This window comes from Anolis sagrei, chromosome 2 (genome assembly GCF_037176765.1).
Source record: "Anolis sagrei isolate rAnoSag1 chromosome 2, rAnoSag1.mat, whole genome shotgun sequence".
In the NCBI taxonomy this organism is placed as follows: domain Eukaryota; kingdom Metazoa; phylum Chordata; class Lepidosauria; order Squamata; family Dactyloidae; genus Anolis; species Anolis sagrei.
Window position 1 is genome coordinate 217827496 of NC_090022.1, and position 21003 is coordinate 217848498.

Here is a 21003-nt window from a genome sequence, read left to right on the forward strand (position 1 = left end):
TTCAAGCAGACAGAAATAATCAAGTAAAGGTTGTCTGAGGGAGAGAAGAAAAAAAAATAGGTAGGTGGAATTTAAGATTGCAGAGTATAAGTATTGGGGGCATATGAGAGGCAGAAAAGTGACAAGGCAGATTAGTGGGACAAGGTGGAACTTATATCAAAAGCCAAATGAAAGGGGGAAGAGGGCACGAGAATGGGTTTTTCATTCAATGTGATGGCTCAATCAGGAGAGTGAGATATAAAGGCTTTTTAAGTCATCTGTAAAACTGCCCTGCATTAAGAACTCATCCTCTTCCACTGTAATTGTTCGGAATGTATATTCAGGACACACAAAATGAAATACTTCTTCACATTATGCATAATGGATGTATTGGATTCACTGCCACAAAATATGGCAGTGCCATAATGAAATGGCCTTAAAGGAGCATTTTACATATTTCTGATCCACAGACATGTGTGTAAATATCAGCTCTGATGGCTGAATTTCCATGCTAAGAAGCAGTTTGTAACTAAATATTAGTTACTTTGACCCACAGGGGATGAGGACTATAGTTTTTGTGGACAATTTGTAGCTATGCCGGAGAGAGAGCTAGTTAGTCATGGTGGTCTTAAATTGGATCTAGTACGAAATTTCTTTTACCACAATGAATTCTTAGAATATAGAAAAGATTTCGGATTCCATAGCCCATGTCAGAACTTTGAAAACCTAAAATCCCCAAGCTAGCATGCTTAGCCAATGGCCAATTTCTAAATTCTAAGTCTATGCCTTTGCCTATCCTGAGATGTAGTCCTTCACATAATAGTATACTGCAAAAATGAATAAACATGTTCTATGTGTTCCCCATCCCCGCCCCCTTACAGGAGAAATGTCACCAGTATTGGCCAGCAGAACGTTCAGCCAGGTATCAGTACTTTGTGGTGGATCCCATGGCAGAGTACAACATGCCACAGTATATTTTAAGAGAATTCAAGGTCACAGATGCCAGGGTAAGTGAAGCCAAACATGTTTTCACTCTCTGCCTGACTATGGAAACTCACTGGGTGACCTCACACAAGTTGCTCTTCAGAGGAAAGCAAAGACACACCCCTCTGAACAAATCTTGCCAAGAAAACCTTGTGATGGGGTTACTTTAAGTTGGAAATGACTGGGAGGCACACAACAATAATAATAATTCATATTGGAATGTGTTTGTTTCACACTTTTACTAATCTTGTTTCAGAGCACATATTTCTAATGTATTGAGAAACTGTTCATCTTACATTCCTTTGAGCCTCCATTGATAAGCTCACCCCATATGTTTCCCCACATCCTTGGGGTCTCCCTCCCCCCCCAAAAAAAAATCACTCGCTTGTGACTCCCCCAACAAGATGGATCTAACTTAACAAAGGATCACAAAGAAATGTTTGTTTTTGTCTCTGTTTAAAGAATTAATTTTTTTTACAAGGCTATGCCCTCAAAGTGATACATAATTGCTGCATTAATAAGCATACAGATATACTGAGAGGCTACTCTAAATCCCGCAAGGTAATCAAAATCTAAACTTATGAGTAATGTCTCCCCATGGACTCTTGCACATTTTATATGCACTAGAGATAAATTAGCCTGGATAACCTTGGCAACAGTTTCCTTCGATTGAAGTGCTGTTCTTGAGTGCCAGGTTGGTGAATAGGGAAACAGCTGTCATTCAGAACTTGATCCTGGATGATCATGCCAGAATGGCTTGTATCACAGAGATATGGTTGGATGAGGCAAGTGGTAAGGGTAATCACTCTCTCCTTTCCTTGCCAGATTTTTCTGTGTAGCCTCAGACAAGATCTGGGTAAGGGAGGAGGTAGAATTGCATTGGTCTGTCAGAATCCCCACAAGGTGCCCTGTCCCACAGCCTGGGCTGTGTATATCTGAAGGTTGATAACTGAGACAGAATAGGGATTGTGTTGGTATACTGCCCGTTCTGCTACAGAAACATCTACTTTCTGAGCAAACTGGGGTGATCTTGGGGTTGGTATTACACACCCTTCAATCTGCAGTACTGGATAATTTCAACATCCATGCTGAGGCTGCCATGACAACCTGGGTCTGTTTTAAGTGTTTAGACCCACCCATGCTTTTGGACACACAAGACCTTGTCTTCTTTGCTAATTGGAATGACAATGATCTCGGTGTGGAGGAACTTTGTGTAGTTTTGATGCCATTACTTAGTTAAGTTTAGTCATTAGAGCCCAAAATTCCTGTAAGGTTGGGGAACTAATTAACATGGTTCTTCCCAAGAGACTAATGGTTCCAGGCGGTTTCCTGACACCTCCAGTCAATTTTGTAAGCTGTAAGCTGATGTGTTGCTTTAGCTAGCAATTTTGTCAAAGCGCAAGCTGATACTGGAATATGCTGCCTGAGATTGTGGTGGAGTCTCCTTCTCTGGAGCTTTTTAAACGGAGTCTAGATGACCATCTGTCATGATAGCTGTGATGGTGTGTTTCTATGGAGCAGAGATTAGAACGATCTCTTTCAACTCTAGGATTCTATATCCTCAGAGATGAGGAAATGGTAACTGTGATGGACAAATTGCTCCCTCATGTTCTCTCATACGGAGTAGAGTCAAATCATCCCCCTGGATTTTCAGGAAGATTTTTTGCAACCACCCGAAAAGTAGAAAGTGATCAAAGGGCCCGACGATGGAAAAGATGGAAACGTGGGCCGATGAAGATAGAAGTCTATTCCTACCATCACAGTTGTCATAAGCACGTAAGGCTGTGGAATTGGGATATTTAATGTGATTAGAAATTAGCCAGATATAATTGCACAGCAGAGACCACAAGCCTTGGGGTCGCAGGAACCCACAAGTGACTCAGCAATGTTGATAACACTGATTCAAAGTGACTCTGCAGGTAGCAGCAATGTTCTCTGGCAGCGGTGTCCTCTAGGTGGCAATGGCGGCGGCTGGCTTCCTCCACCATCTCTACTTCAGTTCTTCAGATCTATAAGATGCCCCAGGAGGGTTTCTCTCCCTCTATTTTATAGTTAGCTTTTGTACATTTTAGCTAGATTGTTTTATGCACATGTTTTAAATTAGAGCGGAATGATCCAGCAGTATTTTCTGGTATTGATGCCTGAGAATGGGCTGCTACCACTGTAGTACTGTGCTTTCTTAGTTCCAAGCAAACAGTGAATTTGGACTGACTAGGTACCATGATTCACCATGTTAAATTCCACAGAGCTCTTGGTACTCAGCCATTTATATTAAAATATGTAATATCTTTTCAGAGGAAAGTGGTTTATGTTCAAACTTAATGTTTAATCAGCATAAGTTTGAGTAAATAATTTTTATAATGTTTGGTCTGAAAAGCATTTAATAGTTCAAAAGACCAGGCTACTGTTCACCTTTCCACTCTGTCTCACTGTCTCCTAGTACTATTTAAAGGGATTTTTTTTCCAATGAGACTGTAAATATGTTGTTGTTTTGCAACAGCTCTTTAAGTCCTGTGAGCTTGAAGGTTAATATGGTGTGATTTAAAAACTGCAGAGCAAATAGCATTCTTAAGGGAAGCTTGACAAGCTTTACACATTATAATTTGATTCTTGGCATTGCTTATTCCTCCACATTCTAATCTGTCTGCAGAGAAGAGCTACACGGCCATGACCCTAGCTGGCTAATTTTCATTTTGCATTTCTTATCTGTACAGCTGAGTCGGAGGTTCAGAGCTGATGTAAGATTAACAGTATATAAACACTTTTATAGACCGTGCTCCTGCCATTTCCAAGCTGTGATTTATAACACTACAGACTTGATAGCAGGGCAAACCCCCTTGACTTTTTCATTCTTGGAAGCCTTGTTGATTAGAAAAAATCTAACAGATTGACATGCTTACATGGGAAAAAATGACTGCCCAGTAAGAATTCCAGTTCATCACCAGAAAATTCCAAACTTTTTTTCCTATTTCTCGTGTACTTAGAGATATTGAAGGCATCAACTTTGAAGAGTAATCAAAAGTTTTATTTTGCTGTTTGGGATTTAATTACAGGCATAGCGATTCCTCCAGAAAAAAGCTACATATTTTTAAGCTCATTGTTTTCAGTGAGAGTGGGATAGAGTCCTGTACATGAAACCCCTATTCAGTTTTCTTAGATTTGGTCCCAGGCACATGTTAATAACATCAAAGTCAAAAGGAACTTAACTTTGGCAAAATGCAGTCATGGTTTGGATGGAAATTTCAACAGGTTTACATACATTCCTGTTTTTCCTCAAATCTAAGACCCAAGATTCCTCCCATATAAACATCTCTAAACATGGAATACATGTAAGAATCACAGGTTCTTTTATATACAGTATATAAGTAAAGCTTTTTTTCTGTTGGTGGCATTGAAATTATTGTCTGTCTTACAGTTGATGGTGTCTTAGAATTGATGAACTACGGTCTTTATTTTTTAAGATTATTCTGCAAGTAAAATTGAATATAATCAGAAGAACATGGTTTCAAGTACACATGTTTGAAACTGGGATTTCAATGTCTTGGAGTGTCAAATGTAGTGGCATTGCCATGACTTGGGTATATTTATTTATTTGTTTGTTTGTTTGTTTGATTGATTGATTTATACCCTGCCTTTCTCCCAGTACAGGATCCAATAATGTCCTGCACTTTCACCTTTTTAGTAATTCAGAGTATCAATTAAGTTGTTGTGTTGGTAGACGTCACAAGAGTATAAGCTGTTGCAATGGAGAACATAATCTGCATGAATATGGAGGACAACTCTCAGCAGAACAAAGAAACGCAAACTGGGATGTGACTGGGCAAATAGAAAGAGGTTTAGCTTCATATAGCCCAGGCATGAGCAAACTAAGGCCCAGGGGCTAGATGCTGCTCCCTGGGTGCTTACCTCAGACCCACATTTTCCCTGTCCTCTTGGCATAGGGATACAATGGCCCGCTGCATCCCTATGCCAAAAAGATGGGGGTGGAAGGCACGCAGCAGCTGAGACCCCTCTGGAGTGCTCACAGCAAGAACATGTCCCGCCCCCCTCCTGGCATAATGCTAAGAGGACAGCCTAAAGATGAGGGAGGAAAATGGGGAGTAGGATCTGGGAAGCTGCCGCACGTCTCACCTTCCTTCCTGGCATAAGGATGGGGCAAGTAGCCCCATCCGTATGGTGGGAGGACAACCTGAGGATGACCCTTGCCCTGCTCTGCCCCCTCATGGGCCCTCCACCTCCTGGATCCGCCCCACCCAGCATGTGCCCAGCTGTCCTCCCATCCAATGAATAAATAGTTGTCATTTGTTCTGGGGTGAAATGCAAAGTATTGCACAGGGAGACACTCTTGCAGTGAGAACAACATCTAATTCTCAGTCCTGATCCCAGATCATTCTGCCAGGGACCGTGCAATGTGTATCTGTGCCCTCCTACCCGCACACTTTGGACCTTGAACTATACATGCTGCACTCATCATTATAGAGCATTTTAGTACAGGATGACAGATATCAACTCAAAATCACTATATAAGGTGTCTGGTGTCTGCAGGAAATAACAGCTTCACAACATCCATATTCAGCAAGAAGCCACTGTGATGTTACTACAGAAAGTAGCCAACAAAGTGATTTTCACATTTGGACTAATACACATAGGTTGCCAATGCATATCTGTAGAATGCAATGTGACTGGGACATCAAGGGGGTGTTGAAGTCCATTAGAAGTGTCTGGTGCACCTTGAGACACTCTTGCTGGTGGCATAATAACGAATTAAAGACTTGGATTTTTTTAATGCATTACCCATGCAGTTCCAAGGCTGATTTTGCAGTCATGAGGGCTTGTGAATTTTCTTTTCAGATAAAATTCTGAAAGCTTAGATTTGTCACAGTAATTAATTCTGTACATGTTATCCATTTGTGCTTTTGCTATACAGTGCAACAACCGCCCTGTCCCCATCCACAGGGAATGTGTTCCAAGGCCCTGCATGGTTACTTGAAACCATGGATAATAGCAAATTCTATATTTTGACTATCATTGGTCTGTAAGCAAACTATAAAATCACACTGGAGAACTTAAGAGAGGCCCACAAACACTCCACAGGGGAATGTTTTTAAGAACATGGGTAAGTGCAATCATAGATATTGAGTCCATGGTTAAGGGGGTCATGGTGTAAGTTATGCAGCGACTCACACAATAGATAAAGACTTGCAGTAATCTACAGCATTAGGGTTCCTGTTTTACAACATACACACAGAAAAATATGCACAACGTTCCCACCAAAGTTACTACTTCTTATTTCCACACATATTTAAAAAGTAGCCAAGGTAGTCAGTGTTTTCCCCCTTCCAGATACGAAAGGATATAGTAATTTGTTGCTGAAAGTAACAAATTACATAATGTTGGTCTCACCCTGTTGGGCTCACAGCATCCCATGAATTATGGTGGATAACAGATACTCCACAAAATAGCTTCCCACATTCTACTTTACACTTATATCCCCTGTAAATTGTCAGGGTCAACAAGAAGGGGCAGTTGCACATAGCACTCCCATAGTAATGGTGCCTGTCAAAAGCACTTCCATGCTGTGCATAATCTCTTCAAAAGACATTTGATTTTATCTGCAGCGACAGGCAAGATAGAAATCCAGATGGTCATCCAGTTCATAGGGCTAAGCAGAGAGTGGAATCAGTTAACTGTTTCGCTCAGCACTGCTGCTGCTGAAAGGTGTGTGTGCGCATGCAGTGAAAATAATAGTATTTCTTCACTGCTTCTCTTTCCTAATGGTGACATAGCTTTGCAGCAAAAAGAGTCAGGTGGTGCTAAGCCCCTTCGTAGCTGATGAGTACCAGGTCCAAATCTGTTAATATAATTGAGGCATTCCTTTAGCGATTGCCGTACGTTATCATTTCATTAAATTACAGGACAGACAGGTCTTCATGCCAGGAGTGTGGGAACTGAATTGATTTCCAGGCAGCTTTTGTGCTAGCTCACTGCCACCACACTGCCTTTATAGTGTCAACCTTAAAGACCACATAAGTTATGAAAGCAGAAATGAACTGTATTTTATAGACTTTTATTCTGACCTTTCATGCTGCACAGCGGTAAACCATCTCCAAAAGATGGTGAGTGCTGTGTCATTAACCTGAAATACTAGGGCAGGAGCAGGTACCGTTGATCTTTCGATTGACAAAAATGAGCGCACCCAAACTCCAAACATTTCTACTGACACAACTTTGTTGTAAGATGCTGGCAGAGTGGGTCTTAACGATTGGTGTTGCCTGTCAACCTCGGATAAATTGTTGTCATTTAAGTAAAAGGCAGTTGTAATGAGGCCAAAATGCTCCTTGGTTCAAGATCATCTCAGAAGACTGCTACAAAATTAATAAAGGCTCCTATGTCTTTTCCCAATTATACGCATGACCATAGCACTTAACCATAAAGTGCTTTAATCAGGCAAAGGGGAGGTTGCTGTCATTTACAATGTTTGAAGTGAGCAAGATGAGTTGTAGGTTGTTAACAGGGCAAATCCAAACCTATAATTTTTCATTGTTCTTTGCTGATTGCGCAGGTTGTAAACACACACCATTCCTCTATAGACGCAATTACTGAATGGTGTGCCTGGAGAATTTCAAGGGTAATGCAGATGTACCAGTGGAATAATATGAACTGAATTATAGTTTGGCTTTGTTTTTTTTTTACTTTGCTATTTTAAGCATTCTGTAACCACCCCCCATGTGAAGGCAATGCTGAATGCTTTGGTGAAGGAATAATTATTTTTTCCTTGCCTCCAGCTTCCAAGCTGCTTTATCGGAATTCCCATAATCATTCAAGTTATTCATTGGTTTCATTCTGCAGAAAGTGCCATTTTAAAAGATTGGCATCTGGCAATAACATTTTCTCCTCCTCCTCTCCTGTACAATGCCTCAGTTATTGCTTACAGGCATGGTGACATGGCATCTGCTGTTTCTCTTACCATCACAAGAAACGAGATGCCTTTGAATGCCTGAGGTATCCAGAAGGCATGAAGGTTAACAGCAATAGCTCAATTTGTGTCACTTCTATTAAATGTCACCATTTACACAGATTGACAATGTATGAAAACGAGCAAGCACAGCAGTTGCAATCAAAACCTTTGGTTTTGTGTTGTGTTGCATTCTGCACACACTCATATTAGACAAGGCACTGAACACAAAAGACACAATTTAAATTTCTCATTGTGCCTTGCAGTAGTCTTATACCAGATTCTGGAAGCCTGATACTTTGCTGCTATCGCAAGACCACTACTTTTTCTGTGCTAATTGCACAGGGACTGGATGCCTCCATTCTCATGCATCAAGGGGGTTTACTGTACATACTCATGTGGAAGTCTGGACATTTTAGTCCAAAGATGACACAAACAAACTTATCCATGGATAGAATGGTGAAAGGTGAGAGCATAATCTGTTCTGGGAGAACCTAAAAGAAACTGATCTCCTCTCCTCTCTCCATCATGTCATTTTTTATGTTTGGGTGAGTGGCCAGGAGCGACTGCTCCCCTGAGATAGCACTGGAGCTTTCCTGTCTCTGTGGAATAATTCTTGACTTACCCACAGGTCATGCAAAGTTCATTTTGGGCTCAAAACCTGTCCTTGACTTATAAATGAGGTCAAGTATATACTGTAAGCTTTTACTTTTGGGGTAGTGACAGATCTGATAGACACCAAAAAAGTGAGTCAAGTCCTGTGAATGGTCAGCAAATGATAAACATAAGGGCAGTTAATCAGACAGGTGCCCATGTCACAAAATACAAAAATTGTAAAGAGACCATTAGCCTATTGAAAGTATGAAATGCCTCCAGGCAACCATGCATTAAGACATTTGTAAATTGGATGCATTTTTCAAATGCATTTTACATCCAAGTTTAGGCAATTATCTGTTCCACAAAACTAACTAGAATCATGTGAGTTCGCTTTTTTCAGGTGTCTGTTATGCTACAACACTGAAGTGAAACTATCTCAACAATTTCCTCAACAACATCACATGAGATACAATGAAGTCTTTCACTGTATTGTGTGTTTTGCCATTTGTGGACCCTGGAGTCTTGGTTTTACCCACCTGCAGTTTCCATTTCCCATACAGATGTGTCACAGGGGCAGCTACTGCACACTAAGTCCACAATTCCTGAACTGAGTCTACTACAGTTAGAGGAGAAAGACTCTTGGGGAAAACTGTAATTTCCTAAGGAAAATGAGCAGATATTTTAAAGGTCACAAGGACCTTGAAATAGCCACCAGTATGGCTAATGGATAGAAAAAAGATTTGGATAATGTTGCAAGACCAATGTCTTCCACAAACATGTAACCTCCAGGGCAATGGGACACTTAACTAGCTCATAGTTTCCTTGTCCTTAGAGTCTGTTTTTCCAAGATCTAAATGTCAGACAACATCCTCTCCAGTAATTTGAGCATCAGTGTGGTTAATGAAATTGCACTCTTCTGTCAATGCGGTTTTCCTAACTGCAGAACAAGGAGGAAACACAAGCTTCATCAGCATTGCAGTTAAAAGTGCTGTGGTAAATGGCATATAGTAGTTTCTGCTATAACGCATCTTTGTACAATGCAAATAATGTGGTTATTTAATAAAGGAATGCTGTAACATGATTCCCATCTTGAACATTCAAAAGCGAACTTCTCTACATTTGAACTTTAAGGCACAATCTTACCTTCCTTCATCATAGTTGCTCAGGTCACCAGCCACGTGAGTTCGAGAAGGTTTTCAGAAGTATTTTGTAACGTTAGCTATGTGGGGTAAGGCTATGACACGCAGAGAGAAACTTAAGAAATAAAACTCAGCCTACTTGCCTCTCAACTGCTTCCAGTTCCAGTACCAACAGGTGCCAAGAAAGAAGAACTCTTTAAACTAATCCCTTCTCTGCACACCACTTTCTTTCTATTCCATGCCCTCATCTCTCTTGAAATCCTGTTGAGACCATATACGTGAAAAGTTACCTCTCGGGAATTTTGCCTCCACCCCATCTTCTTTTTCCTCCTGCCCTTTTCTCCCTCCAATGTGCCCCACCCAAATACCAACTTGTGCAATGTGGAGGTATGCTGCAATCAGAGAAATATAAATACTTATATTTATATAAAACAAATATGCAGGCAGAAAAACTCCTGAAACTCAGCCAATTTTATTTTTATTTTCAGCAGATTAAAATTTGCTGTAAGTTAAATAAATAGATTAGATATAGGTAATATTTTTGAGACCTGCATATATCTTTGTATTTTCCTATAAGTTCTGTTATTTTTAAAGCACAGATTACTATAATGCAGACTTTTTGGGAACATAGCTATCGCATTATTTCTGAACTAACTATTTTGTCCGTTTTGCTCATTTAATATTATTTTCCTTGCAAATTTGTCCACTGTCTTCCCCACCACACACAGAACTTTTTTTCTGCCTTACTAAATTTCATGTCTGATGTGTCCCTCTTCCATTAAAGGATGGCCAGTCCAGAACAGTAAGGCAATTCCAGTTCACTGACTGGCCTGAACAAGGAGTGCCAAAGTCAGGAGAAGGGTTCATTGACTTCATAGGCCAAGTTCATAAAACAAAGGAGCAATTTGGACAAGATGGGCCAATCTCAGTTCACTGTAGGTAAGTAAAAAAGCCTGAGCTGCCAGTGACTTTTTTTTTTTGTCTTTGATTCCTGTGAAGATGCGCAAACCAATTGTACAGGTGTGGATGATTATGGAGGGAATTAATCTCAGGCCTCAATTGCGTATAAGAATATATTATAGAGGAGGCCAATTATTACTTGTAAATTAAGGTAACTGCCACCAACGTGAGGTATTTGAGGTACCACTGATAAGATCTGGCTTTACAGACGCAGATTAATTGAGATGAGACGGTCTTCAACAAAAGATAACAAGTTTATTGTGTACAAAGCATATGGTTGCAGGCTGTTAAATAACTTATAGAACTTTGAATATCACTTGGTTTGTAATACAGTCCACTCTTCCAATTAACACAGCTCGTGGCTAACTTTTACTGAGTTGAAGCTCTTTAGTGAACAAAGTTTCCCACTATAACTAGCCTTACAATTTGATCAAATCTCTGATCTCTAGTCCTTCCTTGACTAAGGATCTTAACAGGCTTCCTTTAGTCTTTCTTGACTAAAGAAACTGGCCAGGTTTCTCTCTTCAGCCCTTCTAGACTGAAAAACCTCCAGCTGCTCACACACACCTCTCTCCCAGGCTTTTCAAGCCTCCACACTCACTTACACACTCACTGGCCCTTTTCCAAAGATGCCTAAATCTTTTCCTGCTTGGCTCCGCCCACTTCTCACTCTCCTGAGCTGGCCTGCCTGGTCTCCTTGGCAACGCTCACTGTGGATTCAAACCAGATAACTCTAGTTTTAGCTACTGTTACAAACACAAATATATACTCTAACAGTTAAACACATACATAGTATCAATGACTTCTTGAATGCCAAAGGAACATCATATGAACTAACAGAAAATTCAAGTAATAAGAGGAGGGAGGGGGGCAGATTATAACAACTATTGTTAAGCATGCCACTATAATACAGGAATCCTCTTTTCAAATTTCATATCAGGAATGAAGTGAGAACCAGCATGGTATGGTGGTTACAACTAGGACTCTGGAAAACCAAAGTACATATCCCATTCATCCCTGGAATCCCACTGGGTGGTCTTGGGAGAAGACTTACCCTAAGAAAGAGACAAAACCCCTCTAATAGATATTGCCAAGAAAACTTTACGATAATTTTGTATTAAATTAGAGTCAAATTTGAGGCATATAACAACAGCAAATAAACTAATGGGTTGCATAAATGACTATGCAACCTATTATTTGCACAACCCACATCCTTCATCTATACCAGTGGTTCTCAACCTGTGGGTCTTCAGATGTTTTGGCCTTCAACTCCCAGAAATCATAACAGCTGGTAAACTGGCTGGGATTTCTGGGAGTTGTAGACCAAAACACCTGGGGACCCACAAGTTGAAAAACACTGAGCTACACTATGGGAACAGTGATGATCAGGATTACTAGTGGGCAGTTTAAACAAGACACTGGGTTTCTGACAGACCAGTTTCTCTTTACAAGAGATTCATATGGTGATCTCGCTGTATGAGGCATTTGTGTAGTACCATGCACCCCCTTTGATGCCTTAGCTTACTAGCATACACAAGCTATCCATGTAGATTCAGCAGTGTGGGTGGCCCTAAAAGCCCTTAATACAAGATACTGTATTAATGCCAGCTTGTGACTGTATTAATGCCAGCTTGTGACTTTCATCTTAGTGGATTGAGAAATCCAAATCAGAATTTTGTCCAAAATTTTAAAAGGCCATCCAAAGGACTGTTACAGTTTGACACATAACCCTGCCCCTCATATTGGTGGTACTGGCATCCACCATTTATCCATATCTAGGCATTTTCTCGATCCTCCAGATTGAATCTGTGGTATGAGACAGTTAATCTGTATTCTGAAACTATGGCAGTGTAGATGGGGCCTCACTGTAGGAGCTGTTTGATTATAGAACACACTACTTTAAAAACTGTTAGCTTCTTCTTTAGAGAAAATATTTCAGTAGAGGCTGAACAGCCATATATCAGAAATGTTGGACCTGCATTGAGTAAAGTTGAACTAGGTGACCTCCCACATCCTTTCCAACCCCATGCTTTTCTTTGTTCAGATCTACTAGAGAGTATTTGTATTCCAGCATTTGTTGGATAATACCTGGATGAGAGATAAAGGGGCTTTTAAAAAATACTTTCCACATTTATTTTTATTTTCCATGCAACTATTTTAGAATTTTAAATTCACTAACAAAGAGCTAAAAACATCTTCCATTTTATCTAATTTAATAAATTGCTTTCTAAATCTCATTATGGATTACAAAACTAATTTCACAAAAGTCTGCTCAGTGTAGTGCATCGAATTTTGTGTTTTATATAATGAAAAAACCTAGTTCTTGCAGTTATTAGGATCTCTTCTGTAGGCAAAACTAAACTTTCCCCATCCATTGTATTACTGTGGTGTTCAGGCTTCATAGAAGCCACATCAAAACCAGTGGAAGAACTTTGTGAGAAATTACTATACAAGTATCGGCTTTCTCAGTGTGGCCTGAGCAGTTACTATACTCCCCCTTGAATGTGAGTTAGGCAGCAAGCTTATTTGCCTTTTACCATTTGTCAGAAGCATTTGGACTAGAGATCAGCATGTGCACACAGGAAGAGCATGCTCCACTCCATCCCATCTTGGTTGCATCACAACCAATATGGCAGTACTTTAGAGTTGGTGGCAGTACTTTAGAGTTCCCAAGATTGTGGGCAATCTTAACATAATAGGCATAGTTATATAGCAGCTTAAATTTGAAGAGTTGTGAATAATCGAGAGTACTTTAAGCAAGGTGGCAAGCGGGATTACACAGATAAATGTGGCCAATTGCTCCTTCTGCCGATCTCCTTATTTTAGAGATAAGTTAGCTAAGTCTTAAGCACTAGAGCACAGAGTCAAAAGTGTGGGTGGAGTGCAGCACAAGGATCAACACCCCACTCTTGTGGGAGGAGGTACTACCCAAAATACTCTTTGTACCTTCTGGGAAATATGAGTACAATTTTGCTGCTGCTGCTGCTGCCGCCTCCTCCTCCTCTTCCTCTTCTTCTTCTCCTCCCTTTTTTCTTTTTTTTTTTTCTTTTTGTCCATTCCAGACTACATTGTTTGGCAGCTTAGCCTATCCAAAGTTTTCTTCAAAAATCACAAATTTGTGGATTAATTAGATTTGGTTTCCTTGTGTTATACTGTCTGTCCCATTGTGTTCTGCGTTCTTTAGAAAACAAGGAATGTCTCATTTTTTTCTCCGCACACCCTTTTCTGGTTTAAAATATTATTTGCAGTTGTCTTTTAAGGTAAGAAAGTCTAGAAAAATGATTAGCTGAAAACTGTCAACATTTGAAGGAAAAGCTTTTAAGATACTCTTTTGTAGTTAGAAAGAAATATAGCAAACCATTCCTTTCTGTTGTAAAACCAACACAGACATTTTAATGATTTTCAAGTTTTTTCTAAAGTTGAAAGTGCAGTTTTTCATGTTTATAACTACTAAGAAAAAGGAGAATTTAGTATTTTTATCTCTCTATATTTCACTAGTTGGAATTTGGGAATGACCAGACTAGGCAAGCTATTGAAATCATAGGATTGAAGAAAACAATAGTCTCTATGTCCAAATTATAAATAATTGCAGTCTTAGTCACTACTGTCATTTAGTGCTTCAAAACAGGCCATGGTCCTCCTCTGAGAGCATGGAAGAAATATTTTTCTTTGATACAGATTTATGGTCAGCAACTGATAATAGTGTTCTTTTTAAAGAAACAAGAGAAAGTACATGTATTGGATGTTCCATTTTTTCTATACCTACAACCAGAGAGAGGAAAGACCAGGAAGTTGGGTATCCCTAGTACTTCCCATGGACTTTTCTACCCCCAAGTGCATTTGCTCCAGGGATGGCACCTCACTCACAGGCCACCAGCTCTCCTTCCTTTGCCCTTCTAAAGCCTGTTGGGCTCAATCCCAGATGGAAAGGTGAAGAATGAAAGACGGAAAGAGGGAGGGAGACCTCCATCTCCCCGGCAAACCCCATGAGCGATATCATGCCTGTACTGCCTCCCTAATCTCTCCCCCCTCTGCCTTCCAAACCTGATTCCTCTCCAGTTTCTCCTAAAACACTGAAAGAAAGGACGAAAATAGCTTGACCAAACAAGTCTCCACAGCCTCAGCTGAGTGTCCCTTCGTGTTCAGTGGCTCTTTGGCACCCTCCTTCCCCTCCCACCTGTCTCCTTTCACCAGTTGCCCTTGAGTAAAGCATGATCAGGCTCCAACAGCATACTTTGTAACGGTGCCCTGAAGTCATGCTTAGTTGCTGAACCAGGGCTCCTAGGCAGTGGGCACTATTCTCACTGTCCTGTACTTGCTGTGTGAGTGTGCATGTTCCCCTATATAATACATCTATGATTTGGTAATCTGCAGCATCAAAACTATTTCAAGGATATCTTTGGGAAAGAAAGGAACTGCTGTTGTAATGGTTCAGTTTGTGATTTACCAATTGTAACAAAAATTAATTTCCAAATTTGTCTTTCTTTTTTAATGCAACAGTGCGGGTGTTGGAAGGACTGGAGTGTTCATAACTCTGAGCATTGTATTGGAAAGAATGAGATACGAAGGTGTGGTAGATATCTTCCAGACTGTCAAAATGTTAAGGACACAACGGCCGGCCATGGTACAAACAGAGGTAAGAAAAGTAGCAATATAAATAGGTGGATGTAAAGGAAGAGAATAATGACAAATAGCTATGTGTGTATGTTTGTTTACAGCTGTTCAGGTGGCAATCCTGCAAAATAATTACATTGCAGATTTTAAGTCCTATGTAGTTAGAGTCTTAAAGAAATACCCAACACCCTGTTCTTGTAGACTCAAATGCCATTCTGCAGGGAATTGAAAACCTGGGTGTTCCAGTGTGCATTTGATGACATTAGTCCCTGTCCATGAATGTCCAGCTCAGTTTTACAATAAGGTTGCACTCAGCAGTTTACTCCCCACCGTGGCCCCACAGTCTGCTTTTTGCACATATCCATGCCCAGTGCCCCCTCCCCCCAAATCTGATCATGTCCATTATATTCCTAGTCACTGGTTGCCGAGTTGATTTGATATAGTTTTAACATTGTTTTTATGCCTTGCTGTTTTCATTGTGTTATAATTGGCTGACATATGTTATTATATTTTAAACTGTGTTTTGTTTTTGTTGGCAAATTTTGTTGTACATTTTGGACTCAGTCCCACTTGTAAGCTGCCCCAAGTCCCTTCCAGGAGATGGTGGCAAGATATAAAAGTAAAGTTGTTATTGTTATTATTATTTTCTAGTGCAGTAGACAGAAGCTGGATCTACACTGCCATATGGTTAGTGTAGACTCATATGATGCTTTTCAGTGCAGTTCAAACTGCATTATATGGGTCTATACTGATATTATAATGCAATTCAAACTGCATTATCTGGCAGTGCAGATCCAGCCTTAATCAGTATTAAGAAATTTGCTGCCTTAAACATACATTGAGCCTATAACTGGAGAAGAGCATGCAGACATATTTTAACATCTACTTCTTTCTTTCTCTTTTCAAGGATCAATACCAGTTCTGCTACCGAGCCGCACTAGAATACCTGGGCAGCTTTGATCACTATGCAACGTAAAACAAACCCTGTCCCATCCTGGATTTTTAACTGTGGGCCCTTTAAGATCCAGAGAGCCTCTTCTGAGCCATACTGTGTGCTTGAGAAGTACTTTATAACTCCTAACTAAAGACCAATTAGTGGGAAATATTAAAAGGAAAAAAAACCTATTCCAGGTGGACCAACAATTCACAGTTCAATAAACCTAACCAGAACATAATAAAAGGATCTTGACTGGTTGAGGCATCTGAAGGAGTTCATATTAAAGACACCTCAAAGGATTCAATTTCAGTTGAAACTAAAGGGAAGAAGAAATTTTGGCAAAGAACCGTTCACTTGTTCCAGGATTGCATGATGGTGAACAGTGCAGATTTTGACACGTACTGCAGTTCAGCGCAAGGTGCCTGCCGAAAGGGCCAGAACCTGGCTTTTCTAAAAGAAAATGGATTCTTTGCTTCAACATCTCCCCTTCCCACCATGTTGCTCATGAATAACTCTTGGGGGGTGGGAGGGGAAAGGGCGAATGTTTCAAAAGAAAGTCCTTGATTTAGTTTTTTAGTATTGTAAAGATACTGCTGACCTGTGCTTCATTTTTAACTGTGTAAACTTTTTTCCTTTTTTTTAAACAAAGGTTTATCATTCAATGAAGTGAATTTAAAAAAAAGTTGCATAACTGTTCATTTTTTTGTTTCAAAATTGTAGATTTTTTTATGCTGTAGAACTGTTACCTGTAATATCTTGCTGTAGAAATGTTAAATAATTTTGAAAATTTGCACATTTTTGTGCAGCCCTATATTTATCTCCAGGACCACATTCTCATTTAGGAATTACTTTTACATTATAAGTTTTTTTAATGAAATATAACTCAGTTAATCTACATACAGATATTTTAGTTTGGTTTTTCTTTTGGAATCAACAGGGAAGCGCAAAGTATAAAGCTGCTACTAACATACACACACACACACACCTTTCTCTTTCTGTCTATAAATATATGTATATCTCTCTGTCTCTCTATCCATCTACAATAATATGCGTAGATAGATAGACAGAAGTGCACATAAGTATAAATGTATATATTATGTATACACATGTATCAGTTCTTCCATGACTTGGATGTATTGAAGCAGTAGGGGGGAAATCCAAAATGCTACATTCAGTCTGTACAATATTTCTAAACATCTTTGCATTTCAAAAAATTGTGTTTGAGGGTTTTTGCTTCTTCTTTTCTTTTCTTTTGAAAAATTTTTTACAGAGGAAATGAGGAATGCACATCAGTGATACTTGAAATTCAGTCCTACAGAAAAAAAGGGACAAAAATTTGTGTACACACACATCACAAACATGCATATACACACACACAAACACTTTTAATTTTAAAGCTTCCAGTAAAGTTTGGTATTTGTAACACCTTAGTGCAATAATAAACCATACTTAATATAGGAAGTGTGCATGTGGGAAAGGTCAGTGCATATCCCCTTAGGAGGGGAGAATGTTGTAATATAATAGTTGTCAAAATGTTTTAACATGTATCCGTATAATTGTCTAAAGTACACAGTAGGACCTTTGCACTGATGATGTATAATGGGGCAAAGCCAAACTCATGTTGCTCTGTTAATCAGAAATATTTCATGATAAACAGCATTCATTAGAGATGCTGAGGTTTTTTTAATTTTTTTGCATTTAGAGTGCCTTATATTTGATGCCTATTTTGATAGCATTTCTTCAAATTTTGTTTTGCCTGTATGTGCATTGGTTGGATCCATATTTCTCTGTTTACTCTCCTCGCTCCCTCCCAACCTTCAATTAAAGCATTATCTTTTCAGCACTTGTACAAAGAGGTCTTTAACAATATGCATTCCTGGTGTTTTCCTGAGAGTTCAGCGTAAGGAAATGTTGATCCAAAGCCGTTGGGTAGTCAGGGGCCCTTTATCTGACCACAGTGTCCAGCAGCAGGCAAAGCTCCTATGAATATGTTGTTCCTTCCAAACTGGCATTCATATCCATTGCATTGCCAATATGAAAAGACGAGAGAATTCTCCTAACAGTTGTAGGAGTAGCAACTAGAATGCCTTATGATTCACTCACTTGCACATGAATTTCTTTGGAGGCCAGATCATAATCATTTTACTTAAGCAAGGAGGCCTCCTGAGATGAACTAGGTCAGGCAAGTAGACAAAGGGCATTCATTTATATTAGATAAGATTTTTTTCTTATGTACCGCACAATACATTCTCTGAGATGTTGTAGTAGAAGCCATTTGCTCTTACACTGGTCTGGGTTAAGCCTGGTACCATGTTTGAACACTAATATCGAAGGGACACTTTTAGATGTGGTTTAAAAGGCTATAGTTGTTTTATCTTGACTTGGATTTCTTTTATGCCATGTTTTCCATCACAATCTGAAAAACAATATATAGTAAAAGACCAAACACTAGAAAGCATTCTATTAGAGCACTTTTATATAGAAAAATATTAAAAGCTCAAAAATGGAAAAAAATTAAACATATATATGTAATATAACTAAAAAGTATTATAGAAGGCTACCTCAGAATGAGATTCTCTAATTTACATCCGAATCAGACATGAATGTGCACTGTATGTTTCATATTTGATTTGTTTCTGTTGGAAAAAAATCACTTAAAAGTGCCAGATTAAACAGCGATCTCATGCTTTTAGCCAAAAGTACAGCTGACAGGTGGGAAATAACATGCAACATTTTTAGAAGCATAGAGGGAAAGCATGTCTGGTTTTCGAACTTAAGCACACAATTGAAGGCATCCAAAGCACTACCCCACCGGGAGGCATCATTTTGGATGGGGTTTGTTTTGTCTTTGCTCTGTGTAACTGGAGTATACCAGCAGCCATTGACGCCTGTGCACAGCCACTGTGTGGTTTGGAAAATCAGGTTGCCCACAGCAGAGCTCCAAAGGAAAGCCCTTGCAGACATGTTGTGAGAACTGGAAGGCCCATCCCTCATTAGAGCAATGAACAAGCCAGGCCTTCCTTTCTTCAAAAGTCATTGGGTTTTTACAGGGAAAATATTAGGTAAACCACTAGTGAGGGTTAAGCGTGTGTCACAAGACAAAAAAAAAAAGTAATAACCACACATTTCCCCATCAAAACTGCTGTTCAGACATTGCTTCTATTTGAATCATTGATGTGCATTCCATTTCTGTCACTTTGCTGTGCAGTGATTTCTCTTTGTATTCTTTTCTTTATTCTTTTTTAATTAGTGGGTTTCATTATCTGCCATTTAACGAGCTCAGAATTTCCTTTCATCAGCATAATCAGTACGGTGCTATTATTTACCTATGTATGTGTAGTTATGTATAATTTTGTAATTAGTTAACAATGGAGAAATACGCAAAATATATAAAAATTATTTGTACAGAACTTTTATTTTAGCTCTTTTTTACAAAAAAAAAATGGTTTGCATGGTTACATGTTGGTGAGGATGGCTGGGGAAAGGGAGGGATTCCTCTAGGGAGATTTGCACTTTCTATACCTTGTACTATGCACTGCCCTATTGATTCTACACCCAATAGTATTATTACTTGAACCCATCTGTAAGAATACTGCTTATGAAAATCCACTTGTGTGTATGTAAATAACACAAAACATATTAAAAAGGGGGGAGAGTTTGCAGGGGCAACAACAAAATGCAGGTTCCCCTCCCTTTTCTTTTCCTTTCCCCCTTTACTATTTTAATCTCTCTATCTCTCTTTTTTATTTTTGAGTGCCCTGATACTCCAACAGAATATCCCAGGGCTGCTGGTCCCGTCATCCATCTTGTTGTGTGGCTTTGCCATTCAAGCTTGGAGTGTCTTTACAAAGATAATACGAGTTGTGTTCTTTGCTCTCGTTTTGGATGCCTAGACTGAAAAAAATTTCAAAAAAACCTTGTAAAAATGGCTTGTTAAAAATACAATTACCTCTAATTAGTAGTACGCGTAAATGTTTTACAGAATGAAAGGCGTGCTTTTTATTTTCTTACTTCGTTACATTGGTGGCGAAAGAAAGTCTGTATGAAAATCAGTTCTTTGCTGACACAAGTTCCATTTGTTACAAATGAATTCTAATAAAAATGTCAGTGTTATGCAGCCCTGATTGTCTTTTCTTAAGCCTTTCTGGATTTTAAAAAATGGTTCATTACAGTCAACCTCCCAATGTCCAGGTTGTTCAATCACACATGAAGCAAGCAGTTCAGAGGAGAGGCAGCAATATTTTGAAGTAGCATTTTGAGGTATTCTTTATACTCAAATTTATGTCAGAGTGATGGAGTGTTACTGGATTATACTGCAGATTCAGAGCCTCAGCTCATTTACACTTACACAAAAATCTGGGACTAGTTCAGAGCAGACTGGCCTTGGATGATCCTGACATGTTCAGATGTTTCACCCCTGATCACAAGCAGAATTCAGACGGTCAAATCAGGCTGAAACTGTTTGGACCCGAAGCAGTTTGGGAATTGTCACCTTTACCTATCTTGTCACAGCAACTGACCATGCAACAAAGGCGCCTACCCAACCAAGGGGAAAGGACAAGGGTGATCTTGGGAATGACTTGGCCCATTTTCCCTGAGCTGCCAAAATTTGGGATTGCTCCCAAGTGGATTTTGAATATACCCTTGATTTCAGGTTTTTATAACCATATTATCTGAAACACAACAAAATGTCTTGCAGAGCCTTTCTTGATTACACAGTGCAGTGGTGTGCCTTCATGGCAAGCATTTGATGGCCCTTGTGCTCCCTTCCAACCCTGTGATTCTGTGAACTGCTGTAGCATGGCAGTATTTTGTGCTTTGATTAGATACATCTACCA

The 21003-nt window shown here is 39.5% G+C and overlaps 1 protein-coding gene across 48 annotated transcripts in view; it reads left to right on the plus strand.

Annotated features, from left to right (window-relative positions):
- Window positions 1-20282, plus strand: part of PTPRD (protein tyrosine phosphatase receptor type D) — a 1485253-nt gene extending 1464971 nt beyond the window's left edge. For all 48 annotated transcript variants that reach the window (XM_060762309.2, XM_060762310.2, XM_060762317.2 and 45 more), the window contains 4 exons: window positions 861-986; window positions 10439-10593; window positions 15115-15250; window positions 16136-20282. In XM_060762309.2, the coding sequence (XP_060618292.2) occupies window positions 861-986; window positions 10439-10593; window positions 15115-15250; window positions 16136-16204 (486 nt within the window). In that variant the 3' untranslated portion in view covers window positions 16205-20282. The remainder of the gene's footprint in view (window positions 1-860; window positions 987-10438; window positions 10594-15114; window positions 15251-16135) is intronic.
- The last annotated feature ends 721 nt before the right edge of the window (window positions 20283-21003 follow it).